Source organism: Arvicanthis niloticus, chromosome 5, assembly GCF_011762505.2.
Source record: "Arvicanthis niloticus isolate mArvNil1 chromosome 5, mArvNil1.pat.X, whole genome shotgun sequence".
NCBI lineage: Eukaryota > Metazoa > Chordata > Mammalia > Rodentia > Muridae > Arvicanthis > Arvicanthis niloticus.
This window is the reverse complement of record NC_047662.1, coordinates 13,996,644-14,011,549: the sequence shown is the minus strand read 5'-3', so window position 1 is coordinate 14,011,549 and position 14,906 is coordinate 13,996,644. Positions and strand designations below refer to the sequence as shown.

Sequence of the window (14,906 nt, the reverse complement as noted above, 5' to 3'; positions counted from 1 at the left end):
AAGCTTTGGTCCCAGGGCATTTGGGGCTGGGCTTACCCTCTGCCAGCTGCCTGGCAACTCTAGCAGTTGCTCCCAACTCAGTCCCTGAGCTGGGTGCAGAGATGATGATGGATTGTCTGGATCTCTGGCTGCTGATCTTGTATGTGACCATCGACACTGGCTGTTGAACACTGTCTCTCTTTGTCTCTCTGGAAACCTTTGCCACCTTCCCCTTCTCCCCAAGGGTAAGTCACCTGTATATCACCTGTACCCTATCACACCTAACCCCATCCAAGCCTGTCCCTGGCCTGGATGGGGGGTGTCATCTGTACCCCACCTTCCCTTCTCTCTCACACCCATGTGCACAGCAAACATCACCCCTTTTGATCATTTCTGCCCCCTTCACTCTCCCGCCTCTTGGGACCCTCTACAGACAGCTCCCACCCCCTACCCCCACGGCCTCTGGAACACACCTCCACCCAGGCGGCAGCCTTCCTTCCTACCCAGGCCAGGAGTTGCTCCATCCCCAGAGCCAGCACCCTTTCCCTTCTGGCTTGACGGAAAGCTGTGAACCCCCCAGGCTCTGCTCGCTTTCCCTCCACCCAGCCTCAACAATGTATCCTTTGCTGCCCCCTCCACCACCCCCAGGTTTAACAGCCTTCTGGGGACACTTATATGCATACATGCTTTTTGTAAAACGTATTAACACAAAGTATATCCTACAACGGTCACGCTGTACAGAACTCGTTGGCCAGTGCCTTGTGAAGTCTCTAGAGCCCTTTTCTCCTCACTGTAGCTGGCCGAGGCTGCAGCTCAGACAGGGCAACTGTTGGCAAGGCGACAGTAACAATATCTGTCCCAGATTGATCATTATACCACCAAGAAAGCCATTGTTATTGAATCTGATGCCTGACTTGAAAGTGGGGTGAAGCGAAGGTGTGTGTGTGTGTGTGTGTGTGTGTGTGTGTGTATCCAGTGTCTCCCTTTCCTTCAGGACCTGAACAACTTCGCAGAGTCGGTGTTGTGTTGGAAGCTGTGGCAGTTTGAACAGAGAATGCCCTCCAGAGAGTCATTTACACGGAAAGCTTGATCCCTAGTTGGTAGGAGAGAAGTCTTGGGGGCGGGGCCCAGGGAGGTGTGGCCTTGGAGGGTGTGGCCTCGGAGGGGTGTGGCCTCAGGGAGGGGTGTCACTGGGGCTGGGCTTGGAGACTTCTAAAATCTAGGCCCTTCCCAGTTCTCTCTCTCTCTCTCTCTCTCTCTCTCTCTCTCTCTCTCTCTCTCTCCCTCTTCCCTCCCTCCTTCTCTCCCTCCCTCTCTCTTTCTCTCTCTCTTCTGCTTGAGAATCAGGCTGTAAGCGCTCAGATACTGCTCCAGCACCATGCATGCCCGTCTGTACGTTTGCCATGCTCCTTCATGGTCCTGGACCCTAATGCTCTAAAACCAGGAGCCCCAAATTAAGCACTTTCTTGTATAAGTTGCTTTTGGTCACGGTGCTTTGTCACAGCACCAGAAGACAGAAAGACCCACCTTTGACTTCAAGCTAATCCTTCCATAAAGGTGCCATATGCCTGACTACCCACCCTCACAGCTATGGGTCAGTCAGTAGCTTCCCTTGAGAGACAGTTATGGGCAGAACAGACAGACCTTCAGGGCCCTTCTCTGGGGCACACAGGGGCCTATCCAGCTGTATCCCGGTGTCTTCGAGGCTCTGGCCACCCTCACCCTGTCCGTGTCAGTGGCAGACGTTCAACAAGGTCCCAGGGGACCAGGCAGTATCACCACAGCTATTTCTTGTGGTGCCCGAGAGAGGCACCAGGAGGGTGCTGTGTGTTGTATTCTCATTCTCTTGGCGTCCTGGCCCTACCCCTCCCAGAGCCTCAGGCATCGGACTGGCACTACAAGTCTGTGGGTGGGCCATAAATTAAGGGACATACCTGCGTGGGAGTAAGCCCAGGAGGTCCACAGTGGGACCTGCTTCCTGCACATACCATTACCCATACTGCCTCTTTGCCGGTTATCTTGCCGGGAAGCTCCTGGCATCGTGAGGTCCTGGCACACGTCCCCAAGCTCACAGTCAAAGGAAACTTCCTCTAAAGTACGAGGACAGGACACTCGTGGTGGTGCAGTCCCCTAGTTTAAGATCTAGAGAGGCAGGCAGACCTCTGAGTTTAAGCCAGCTTCAGGCCAGCTGCGGCTACATCGTGAAACCCCTTCTCAGATATAACGCGGAGGAGCCAAGGGGCTGTACTGGTCAGGTTTGTTTTGTTGTTGTTTGTTTGGTCTACTTGACGCAAGCTATTGAGGAAAACTCAGATTGTCCCACAGCCAAGTATGTGGGGGCATTTTCTTGATTCATGATTGATGTGGGAGGGGCTAGACTATTGTGGGCGGTGCCATCTCTGGGCTGGTGGTCCTGGGTGCTATAAGAAAGTAGTCCGGGGGCTGGAGAGATGGCTCAGGGGTTAAGAGCACTGACTGCTCTTCCAGAGGTCCTGAGTTCAATTCCCAGCAGCCACATGGTGGCTCGCAACCATCTGTAATGGGATACGATGCCCCTTTCTGGTGTGTCTGAAGACAACTACAGTGTGCACATATAAATACAATAAATAATTCTTAAAAAAAAAAAAGAAAGGAAGGAAGAAAGAAAGAAAAGGAAAAGGAAAAAAAGAAAGAAAGAAAGAAAGAAAGAAAGAAAGAAAGAAGCCTGAGGAAGCCATGGGGAGCAAGCCAGTAAGCATTCTCCTTCCTGCACCAGCTCCTGCCCCCAAGTGCCTGCCTTGAGCTCCTGCCCTGGGAGTGTAGCCCTGACAGCAGTCTACAGGCAGATCCTCACACTCTTCCCTGTAACCATTAACAAATTAGAATATCACCCCGATCGCTTTTACTATGCTCTCCAACACAAGCCTTCTTCTTCACCTTTGTGTTCATTATCAGCCTGAGACATCTCCTAAACAAACCCCCCCACGTCCCCTCCCCCTCCATCTCTTCTGGGACCGGGGCATGGCGTCTTTTGCTTCTTCAAAACCCATCTCAAATGCCACTCTTTCCCTGAGGCAGGGAATAACCTCCCCAGAGGGTGACCTCTGGTCCCTGATGGAGTCAGCCTTGATTTTCCTCCTCCACGTAGCCGCCTCTGGGGTTAGTGAGGGCGCTGGGGCTGCTGTAAAGTGTGCCCTGATTGGTTGTTACTGTTGTCAATCTTCTCAGCCTGCGCCACCTGCCCTGGTCTGGCACCATTGTCCCCCTTTGCAGCCTGCAACCCCTCCAGGTCTGCCTGTACGCTGGAAACACCTTCAGCAGCCTGACTCACCCTGTAGCTTGGAGGAGGGCCAGCTAAAGCAGTTGCGAAGGCCGCCAGAACCTAGGGAACACCGAGGGGCCATGAGGGAGGGGCTGCGAGATAGAGTCTGAGCCCCGCTCACCTCAGTCGGCCCGCTGACTCAGTCAAGGTGCCTGCTGGGGACATCTGTCTGGCTGCTGGGGGCTGAGGAGCGCTTCAAGCACCTCATTTAGCTAAGTTTGTGATACTCTTGCCCGCGTCTCTGCTTCATTCACAAAAACCCTTTCAGGCGGGCGTTCAGAGAGGTGACGCAACCTTTCTCCGATCACACAGCAGGGAGCAGCACAGTTATCTCCCATCTCTCATCCCGAGGAGTTGGGGGAGGGGGAGGAGCTGACAGTACAAGGAGCACGTGAGTGGAGCACGTCCTGCTGAAGGGAGGGAGGATGAGGAGGACTTGTGAATCGCAGAATTTCCACACAAGCTCCTAGGAGGGTTTTCTTGTGAGCAAGCCTGGGGGACCAAGCAGGAAAGCTGCCAGCCCAGTCTCTGTCCCCACCTGATCTTTCAAGGTCAGCGCAGGTCAGGACACCGTGTCCATGACTCTCTGGTTCCAAGAACAGTAAGCATACTGCGCCCCGGGTCGCAGGAGCCCAGAACTCATCATGGCCAACCCAACCCCACTCCACAGGACTCGGCCTGAGCCCTTCCCACATCAGGCACCGGTCCTGTAATTACAAAGCATTTCCTTCTGCCATACTGCAGACTTCCACTCAGAAGCTGCCACCTTTTGGGCCACCTGCTCTCAGGAGGATGACTATTGGGACCTCTGTGCTACACACACACACACACACACACACACACACACACACTTGGGCATCACCCTCAACTGGGACTAGGTGAGGCTTGTGAGAGGCCTGTGCCGGGCAGTGGCCCTGCAGGAAGGAGCAAGAGATACAGCTAGTCTCAGGGACTAAAACAGAGAAGGTCACACAGGTCCAGGTAGCTGGAGCTAATGACTGGTGGCAGGTCTGACCCGGCCTCAGCTGGCACTCTCCCAGACCGGCCTGGTCCCCAAAGCCGGAGAGAGAGAGCGAGTGCTGCATCCATTAAGACTGCTCTTGCCTCAGTCTGAACACCTTTGTACTGTGTGATGTGGGCACCACGGGACACAGTGAAGAATGGCACCTGGAAGAGACACCATGGTCCCCGCTCTGCTCTCTGACTCCATCCTCAGCATCTGCCTGCAGAACAGGGGTTTCCAGAGCAGAGAGGAAGCCCCAAGCAGTCACACAAGGGACCACAACAGCACAGTGATGAGATTCAAGTACCGAGCATGTGTGGGGATGCCCCCACCCCACCACTCACATGGACTCTGCAGCAGAGAGAATTCCTGGAGATCCGGGCTTCCCTGTGGTAGAGCTTACAGAATCTGGAATCAGGCATATGTGGGTTCAAATCCCAGCCCCGGCAGTTGCAGGCTCTCTGTCTTCAGAAATTCTCTCAATCTCTCTCTGTCTTAGTTTCATTGCAAAATGGAGACCCTAGTCCTTTCTGCCTTGTAAGCTTGCTGTGAGAGTTAAAGGCATATTATGGGGAGCAGTCAAACAGCAGCCATGGCCACTGCTGCTACAAAGGGTTCTGATGGCCTTGGAGGGATGGGCACCAGACAGGAAGGGATGGGGACCCATAAATGAGAACACTGTGTGACTTCTTTCCTCTCAGCAGACCAAGGAGCCAGACTAGGCTCACCACCTCACAAACCAGCATCTCCAGCTGTGATTGGTGTCTAAGATGGCGGCATGCAGGAGGATTAGGAATTCAGGGCCAGCCTGGCTTCTGTAGCAAGAAACATTTTAAAATAAACAAGCAAATAAAACCAGGGACTTGGGAAGTGGCCCCACTGGTAAATCCTTGCAAGTGAATTCAATGCCCAAAACTCACATTAAAAAACTTGGGGTGGGGGCTGGAGAGATGGCTCAGTGGTTAAGAGCACTGACTGCTCTTCCAGAGGTCCTGAGTTCAATTCCCAGCAACCACATGGTGGCTCACAACCATCTGTAATGGAATCCAATGCCCTCTTCTGGTGTGTCCGAAGACAGTGACATTGTATTTATATACATAAAATAAATAAATCTTGAGAGAGAGAGAGAGAGAGAGAGAGAGAGAGAGAGAGAGAGAGAGAGAGAGCTTAGTTCTGGGAAATAAAAAACAAACAAACAAACAAACAGGGCTGGGCAGTGGTGGCACACACCTTTGATCCCAGCACTTGGGAGGCAGAAGCAGGCGGATTTCTGAGTTCGAGGCCAGCCTGGTCTACAGAGTGAGTTCTAGGACAGCCAGGCTTACACAGAGAAACCCTGTCTCGAAAAACAAAAACAAAAAACAAAACAAAATAAAACAACAACAACAACAAAAAAAAAACCTCCAAAAACCGGGGGTGGGCTGGAGAGATAGCTTAGTGGTTAGACGTGCTTACTGCTCTTGCAGAGGACCCAGGTTCAATTCCCAGCCCTCACTAGGCAGCTTGAAACTGTAACTCCAGTTTCAGGAGTTTGTCTGATGTCTTCTTCTGACCTCCTTGGGCACTGCATACATATATATGTGTGTATGTGTATATGTGTGCATGAGTATATGTGTGTATGTGTATATGTGTATATGTGTGTATGTGTATATGTGTGCATGAGTGTATGTGTGTATGTGTATATGTGTGTATGTGTATATGTGTGTATGTGTATATGTGTGTATGTGTATATGTGTGCATGTGTATATGTGTGTATGTGTATATGTGTGTATGTGTATATATGTATATATGTGTATGTGTATATGTGTGCATTAGTATATGTGTGTATGTATATATGTGTGTATGTATATGTGTGTGTATATATGTGTGTATGTATATATGTGTGTATGTATATGTGTGTGTGTATATATGTGTGTATGTATATATGTATGTGTATATATGTGTATGTATATATGTGTGTATGTATATATGTGTGTTTATGTGTGTATGTGTATCTATATGTATATGTGCATATGTGCACACTGTATATATGTGTATATATGTATATGTATATATGTGTATGTACATCCAGACACATACTCATGAGAAGAAAAAGCCTAGGTGACCATATACACAGGAAGAGCCAACAGGAAGATTCCTGAATATCACTGACCAGAGAATCTGCTCTAACTGGCAAGTCCCAGGTCCCTGTCTAAAAAGATGGCTCTTGAGGAAATATACCCCAGAATATACTCTGCTGGCTCTCAGTGAGCTCCCCACAGCAGGCACAAGCCAGGTGGACTAGGGGAGCCAACCAGGTTGTGGGAGGAGTGCCGCTGACACCTCCCAGCCTTGGCTCTCTCCCTCTGGCAGGGGTCATGGAGGGTCATACGTGGCTGGTCCGGTACCACATATACTCACTTCCCTAAGGTCTGTGCCATGTGCGGTGTGGCTGTGACCTCTCCTTCTTGAGATAACGATCAAGATATCAAGAGATACTTCACGGGCACCTTGCAACACCCTGTCATTGCTCAACGCAGGCTGCCTAGCAAACCCAGGAGGATGGCTGGAGATGGCAGGCCTCCCCACAGTGGGTACAGGGTTCCATGTGGCAGCTGTCATTCCCTGTCCTTCAAAGCAGAGGAAGACTGGAGAAAGGGCCCTGATTTAAAATTGGTGCACTGAGTCATTTTCCCCTTGCCAAAGTAGATCTGACACCTATGGGTGATGAAATTCCTCATTAGTAAAATAGGGAAACTAGAGATGCCAACTGTGCAGGCACACAACAGGTGACATCACCCATACCTACCTAGGCTGAGAGAAAGCAAGCTCAGAGGAGCTAAGTGATTAGCCCAAGGTCACACAGCCTTCAAGGACCAATAAGGACACCCCCCCCCCCCAGCTATCGTGTTCTGAGACTCCACTGAATTGGCCAGCTCTAGGAGTTGTTGAGTGTTGGCTAGGGTGGGGGAGGGGAGGACCTAGCCCTCCTCCTCTCTTCACCAAGTCCAGAGGTTGGGACCACATGCACCCATGTCCACAGCCTTGGTGACCAACATGCCTGCAGCCTCTCTGCCGAGTCCCCTATGGAGTTAGTGGCCTGTCTGTCTTCCATCCAAACTAACTGATGCTATCTATCTATGGCTGATGCCTAAGCCAGGAGCAGTTTGGCCAGATGTATGGACCCCAAGGGCTCATGGGAAACAGCTGCTAGGAGTATTTCAAGGGGCCTTGAACTCAAACCCAGAATGCCTGGGGTCCTGCTCTCGGGCCCAGGGTGCATTTGGAGGCACAAACTCAGATGTGTCTCCTCTACGAGGCCAGGTTGGCTCATGTCCACAAGTTCCAATTTTCTCAGTGCCTGCCCAGACTTGCTAACAGCTTTGGAAGCCTCCTGGCTTTCCCCAGCCAGCTGAGCACAGTAGGCGATAGCTGTCCGTGGAGTGAGAGACCGGACCTCTGAGAGAGGTAACAATATCAGGTCTTCCGTTTTGACAGCACTGAAGATTGAACCCAGGGCCTCCCATATGCCAGGCAAGCATTCTACCACTGAGCTACACCCCCAGCTCTCTTTTTGATTTTTTTTTTTTTTTTTTTTTTTTTGGTTTGGTTTGGTTTTGGTTTTCCGAGACAGGGTTTCTCTGGCTGTCCTGGAACTCACTCTGTAGACCAGGCTGGCCTCGAACTCAGAAATCTGCCTGTCTCTGCCTCCCAAGTGCTGGGATTAAAGGCATGCACCACCACTGCCTGGCCTCTTTTTGCTTTTTATCTTCAGACGGAAGGTCACTCAGTTTCCCAGGCTGGCCTTTGACTTGCAATCCTCAGTCTCCTCAGTGGTGGAATGACAATTTGTCCCTGCGTCCAGCTCGATGTCCTTTATGCTGTGAGAGTGCCCACTGTCCAATTATTGTCCTACTCCTGGTAGCCCTCAGGAACAGGACTTCCTCTCGTGGCCTCGTATAATCCAGGAACTCAAAAATATAAGCGTTGGAAAGTCACCTCCAAATAAGGGCACTCTTCCTTTTGTAGGTACAAGGACAGGCTGGGATGATGGGAGCGATTGCCCAGCTGGTTCCAGCAGCACCTGCAGCTGTCTGTCCCCCAGACTGGGATGCTGTCAATCCTATTGTCCTTCCCTGTCAGCCCAGCTCTGCCTCCCCATGCTCCTGTGAGGCTGACAGCATCTACCTACCCAGCCAGGGAAACAGTCAGACAGACACACCACAGGGCACTGTTGCTTCTGGAATTCAGGAAGCCCAAGAGATGCTCAGGCTTGGTCCTTCCTGTAGCTCATCAGAGAGTTTCATGCCCCCCCCCCCAAACTCCGGTGCTCCAAATTCCTGAACATCCTATTTTGCTTTGCTGAGAGTGAGGTGAGACCGATGATGTAGCCTGCCGGCCTGAAGGGGTCAGGGTGCTGAAGCAACCTTTTGGGGATGGGAGTTGAGGTGGTGAGATAACCCACTGGGGGAGAGGCATCAGGGTGCTGAGATAGCCCATGAGGGTATTGAGCTAGCCCCATAGGGGATGGCCTACAGCACCTTTCGAGACTAGTTACCCCCTGGCACACAATTAACCCCACATACAAACATTTTTTTCAAATAGCCAGGCCATGTGGCCTCTGGGGGATTAATCACATCCTCTGATGTCACCTTATGCACTGTCACCTGGAGGTTCAAACTCTGGGCAGCTCAGATGACTGGCACACCTCATACTTGATGGAGGGGGGGGGGAGACTTCCCCAGGCTTATCAGCAAGCAAGACCAGTTCTAAGCCCCTTGGTTGGCCTCAGCTGGAGCCAGTCACCAAGCAAAGGGGTGGAGGAGCCCCAAGTTCATCATATCATCATGTGTGCCCTGGCTCTAACCCAGCCCCTGGGGGAGCCTCGGGCTCCTGGAAGTCCCACTGGCTGGCCCATTCAAGGCTCTCCTGCCCACTGCCACTACCTCTGGCCAGGAGAGCCCTCCTCAATGCCACAAAGCAAATTCCTGTGGCCCTTGTAAACTCTGGGTAGCTGTAATGCTAGTCACCACTAGCAGAGCTGACACTTTAGTCCCTCCCAGAGCCAGTCAAGGGATGCCACAGTCAAGACAGGCTCCCTCTGCCTTCATCCAAGCCAGCCACACTGATGGATGACGCTAAGGGCTTGATGTTCCCACATTATATCCTGTGCTGTCCTTCTCCCCTCCCCTCCTCTGAGGAGCAATGGGAAGAACAGATGTGGCAGTGCCCACAGCTGGCCCAGCCTATCAGTCACCAACCACAGACAGGCACATGCAGGTCTCATTCACACCCGACCCATGATGGTGGCACTGCTGAATTCACACAGAGAGGCTCACAGAAGGGCAGTAGCAAGCCCGCGATCACACAGCCAGGGACCAACAGAACAGAACCAGGATGCACCCGGGTGCATATGTAGCCTCCATTCTGACCTTCAGAGGGGGCCCAGTTCATCCAATCAGGATTCAGAGTCCTGGGCAATGAGAAGCCAGGGACTCTGGCCATAAGTGTGTGTGTGTGGGGGGGGGGACACAACACGGATGGGGGAACGGTATGGGATGGGATGGGTATGGGGACCTGATGACAGAAGGTAGACCTGGCTCCCTGTCAAGTACCTTAGAGGAGCAAGGGGCTGAGGCTTGAAAGAACTTTCTAGAAACAACCTTGTCCCTAGGCGAGAGCAGGGTCCTGGAATCAGGCAGGAGGCACCCATGGGCTCTCCTTCCCTGACATCAGTGTCAAAAGCAGGACTGTCAGATGCAATACAGGAAGGCTGGTCTCAGCCGAGCTTCAGCTAAACTGCAGGCTGCAGGATAAGGATATTTGTTCTATACCATTTCTAAAAAAAAAAAAAAATAAATTACTGGGGGGCTGGTCCCACGGTAGAACATTTGTCTGTCTGTCATGTGTAAAACCCCAGGGAGTACCAAAAATTCTGTTTCTCTCTCTCTCTCTCTCTCTCTCTCTCTCTCTCTCTCTCTCTCTCTCTCTCTCTCTCTCCTCCCTCTCCCTCTCCCTCTCCTTCTCCCCCTCCCCCTCCACTCAATGGACTCTATTCATTAAATCTAGAATGGTATGCTAAACAGGCCAGAGTGGATGTATATGATTCCATTATCCACATAGGTCTTCTGAGTTCAGCCCGACCTCTGGTCCGCAGTGGTAGGCAGTCAAGGTCTGGCCTCCAGAGCATCTGTCTGTCCTTCTCCACCCCTGTCCTGGGACCCTACACCATTACTTGAGAGGGGAACCGTAAGAGGAAGCATCGGTGAAGTTCAGACAGGCAACAGGTACAGCAGTCCCCCTGACTGGGCAAGCGTGGGTACTGAGCCCCAAGGATGAACTGAGTTCAGATGGTTCCTGGGAACCCCCAGCCCTCAGCTTCCTATGGAAGGCACCCCATCTAGAACTCCACAGGCCCCAGAGATCAACAACTTCCCCAGTGGCCAGGTAAAGAGCTGAGGTTGCCCAGGTCCCTGCATCCCTATCTAAGCAGAGCCAGGACAGGGAAGATTTAGGTCAATGGGGGAAATGAAGTCATGGCTAGCCTATTCAGATGTCACTATTGCCGATATCACCACCACCACCATCATCACCATCACTATCACCATCATCATCATCACCACCACCACCATCATCACCATCATCATCACCATCATCATCTCTTGCCAGCCCAAGTTCCAGTTCCAAGTTCCAGGCTTGCTCCAGGATCACTTCTTAGATTAAGTCATTGAGTTATGCCTTGACTACTCCCTCTTAATCCCAGTCACTCTGGTTGTCCCTGGCTGGCCTCCAAGGGTCAAGATGTCACATGCACACCCCAAACCACAGAGAGGTGGAAAACTGGCAAGACGTGGAGGGAGGAAGGGGGGGGGGCCCAACCCTCTTCCCTGGCTCAAGCCCCACTTCCTTCTGCTTCTCCATTTGAAGACTGTCATGTAGAACCCAGACAGAGCTTGGCCCCAGGGCTCAGGGTCATTTCCTGAGCCCACCCTCATCTGGGGACTGGGCCCAATGTCCTGACCCCAGTGCACTTGGGCAGACCCTATTTCCTTCTCTCGCAAGCTCTGAAGCCAGCTGCACCTTCTCTGGTGTCCAGACATCACCCTGCCAGAACCCCCCTGCATCGACTTTTGCCAGCGAATCCCCTGACCTAAGCACAGGAAAGTCTCCCGGGTCGTACCTGTAGACGTCCACTAGTGTCTCCACACCCACCACACACGTGGCATGAGTCGGCTTTCTCAGAGACAGCTGTACAGCTCGCGGGGAGGCCATCCTGTGCCCCCAGCTTCCAGTCTCCTGGTTGGGTCAGCCTGGGTGCCCAGCAGCCACAAGCCCCAGGCGCTCCCCGGCTCCCCAGCTCTTCTTGGGGACACCCGACTGCCGGGTAGGAGCGTGCTGCCAGGTAGGAAGGAGCGTGCGTTCTGATGGGCTGGAGCTCTCTCCTCCCTTTTAATTTCACCCTACAACCTGGGAAGCCTGCCTGAGCCTGGTCCCCACCTCCTGGCTCCACGCCCAGTCACCTAAGTCATGGCTATCAATCTAGGAGGCTGGGAGGGAGGTGTTTGAAACTCTCTGCGGGGTGGGAAGGGGACCCGAAAAGAGCCAGGTTCCGCTGCCAACAGGAAGCTCAGAGGGTCCCAGCCTTTCCACTCAGTCTCTTGATGCCTGAGAGCCCCACCCTGTGACTGCCTTTCTGAGGGCTCACACTAAGAAATGTGTAGATCCTACCTCCTGAGTGTGGCAATTCAGTCCTCAGGGTCAGCTCAGTGTGGATGAGCACTGTGTGGTTCGGATCCCAGGCCTGACACTCAGAGCCACTGAGGGGCTAGAGGCTCGTGAGCTCCCCAGGACTCGGTTAGCCCGTGTGTGTGACAGCTGCTGAGACAGGAGGACGTTGCCTATGGGATGGGAGTTCAGGGCAGTGGAAGAGAGTTAGCCTTGTCTAAAAGATGTGTTGGTGGCTAGTCAGGCCGCTAATCACATTACTAGTGAGTGGCAGAGCTGCCTGCACACAAATCCACCATGAGGTACCCAGAACTCAGAGGGCCAAAGTCAGTGGGCAATCACCTTTACCATGGGCTCAAAGTGTTAGGTTGAGATACCCCACCCTTCCCTCCTCTCTTACATGTCTTCCTTCTTTCTTTCTTTCTTTCTTTCTTTCTTTCTTTCTTTCTCTCTCTCTTTCTTTTGTTCTTTCTTTCATTTGTTCTTTCAGTTAGTCTTTCTTCATTCATTCATTCATTCATTCATTTAGTTGGTATTGCTGTTCCTGAAACTCACTCTGTAGATCAGGCTGGCCTTGAACTCACAGAGATCCACCTGCCTCTGCTTCTGTCTCTGTCTCCCAAGTGCTGGGATTAAAGGCATGTGCCACCACACCCAGATCACTTACATGTCGTTCATTCCCACAGTGGCCCTGTAAGGAGGGAGGGAATTGTCCTTACGTGATTCTGGAGAACAAAAGCTTTCTCAGGTGTCTCTGCCAGCCTGACCATAGGCATACAGCAAAGCTAGAACCATGGCTGATGTCACGTGACCATGGTCTACACAAACCTGATGTCATGTGACCATGGTCTACACAGACCTGGTGTCACATGACTGCAGTCTACACAAATCTAGTGTCACATGACTGTGGTCTACACAAACCTGATGTCATGTGACCATGGTCTATACAGACCTGGTGTCACATGACTGCAGTCTACACAAATCTGGTGTCACATGACTGTGGTCTACACAAACCTGATGTCATGTGACCATGGTCTACACAGAGCTGGTGTCACGTGACTGCAGTCTACACAAATCTGGTGTCATATGACTGTGGTCTACACAAATCTGGTGTCACATGACTGTGGTCTACACAAACCTGATGTCATGTGACCATGGTCTATACAGACCTGGTGTCACATGACTGTGGTCTACACAAACCTGATGTCACATGACCATGATCTATATGAACCTGTTCGTGATTGTCCCTAATATCATTTTCCTATTCTAGGAAATGTATTTCTTTAAAGTTGAAAATGACCGAAGGGGAAACATGAGAGAGTAAAAGTCACATAGCGCTCGCCCCTGTTCATTCTTCTGATCACATTTGTGTATTTGTGTGTATAAGACAGACAGACAGACACAAGCACAGGTATGGACACTTTTGAAATTCTTTTATAATTTTTCTTCCTTCCACCCTTCCTTCTTTCCTATCACATAAAATTGGGTGTCATGGCAGTGAATGCCTGAATCCGAAACAGGAGGGGTCAGGAGTTCAAGGTCATCCTGAGGGGTATAGTGAGTTTAAGTCTGGTCTTTCAACAAGAAAGGAAAGAAAGAAGGAAGGAAGGAAAGAAGGAAGGAAGGAAGGAGAAAAAACATATAGGAAAACTCCTGTCTGAGCTCAGGAGGCAGGTTCTGTGCATGTGGGGTGACGATGTCCGGGGGTGCCCTGTGCTCACACGGGTGTTGTTGGGCTCCTGTGCACTCATCCTCAGGAGAAGTGGATTAAGTCCAGGTTCCTTGCTCTGAGGACCTGATGAGCTGGGGCATAGACAAGAGAGAGCATGTGACATTAGAGGCTGCAGGCTCTCCACCCTCTGGGCAGAGGTGATGGTGCCTTGACCCCTGGGTGTCAGTAGAGTGAGGAACGGGATGGAGCAAATGTCTCGAAGACAATGCAGTTGATGACATCGGCAGATGGGTTAGAACTTCAATAGGAAGAAGAATGGAAGGGTGGCTACAGTGTTTAGGGCCCCAGTATCAAAGGGATGGTATCTTGGTTGGATGGACAAGAGGCTCGGTGTGGGTCTTGGGCTGGCTAGTCTATTGTAAACAAGAAGACACCATAGGACTGCTGATTGGAGAGGGTGAGTGACATGTCCGCTTTGTGATGAGGGTCAGAGTCTAGGGAAACACGTCTCTGGAGCCACAGGACATGCCTCCCAAGCAGCAGACACACAACCAAGAATCTCCTGTCCACAGGCAAGGGACGTCAAAGACTGGTAGGTAGAGAGATGCATTCCCTACAGGAGGCCTACCTGGCAGCCTGGTGGAGGTTCTTACCTCAGGAACCACTAGCCTGGTTGGGTAGCTAGGAAACAAACCAACAAACAAATGCCATATACTTGTATTTGGTTCCCTTTTCTAGAATGATCTTTTTTGCTGCCCGCACATCTGAGTGTAATATTCTGGCCTTAAAAGTTCATAAAAGCTTATATCTATAAGCTTCAAGACTAAGCCTCAGTTTACTCTCCAGGTATAGAAGCCAGCAAAACTTCAGGAGAAGCCTTTCCACACCCCTTCTTCAAGCCAAAAGAACCAGGACCCCAGTCATTTTGTCTAAGCTCATGTAGAGATAGAAAAATGTCCATCCACTTTCTATAAATAGTGTAAGCTCACCCAAAGACCAGAGGCTTCCACTGAGGAAGACTGGATGGGTGGATGGGTGGATGGGTGGATGGATGGATGGATGGATGGGTGGATGGGTGGATGGACGGATGGATGGAGAACGGACAAACAAGTGGATAGATGAACATATGGAAGAGTGGACAGATGGATGGAGGGATGGATAAATAAATGACTAGATGATGGACAGACAGACGGATGGATAGACGAATGGGTGGGTGGACAAACAAGTAGATATATGATGGTGGACAG

The 14,906-nt window shown here is 51.4% G+C and overlaps 1 protein-coding gene and 1 long non-coding RNA gene across 2 annotated transcripts in view; one reads left to right on the top strand and one right to left on the bottom strand.

Annotated features, from left to right (window-relative positions):
* Padi1 (peptidyl arginine deiminase 1) overlaps positions 1–11,674 on the bottom strand; it is a 33,873-nt gene extending 22,199 nt beyond the window's left edge. Inside the window, exon 1 of the mRNA XM_034504102.2 lies at positions 11,443–11,674. Coding sequence (XP_034359993.1) covers positions 11,443–11,534 — 92 coding nt within the window. The 5' untranslated portion in view covers positions 11,535–11,674. The remainder of the gene's footprint in view (positions 1–11,442) is intronic.
* Positions 36–5,170, top strand: LOC143442307 (uncharacterized). The gene is made up of 2 exons (XR_013110355.1): positions 36–224; positions 974–5,170. It is a non-coding gene; the product is annotated as an uncharacterized LOC143442307 (long non-coding RNA).
* Positions 11,675–14,906: the final 3,232 nt, after the last annotated feature.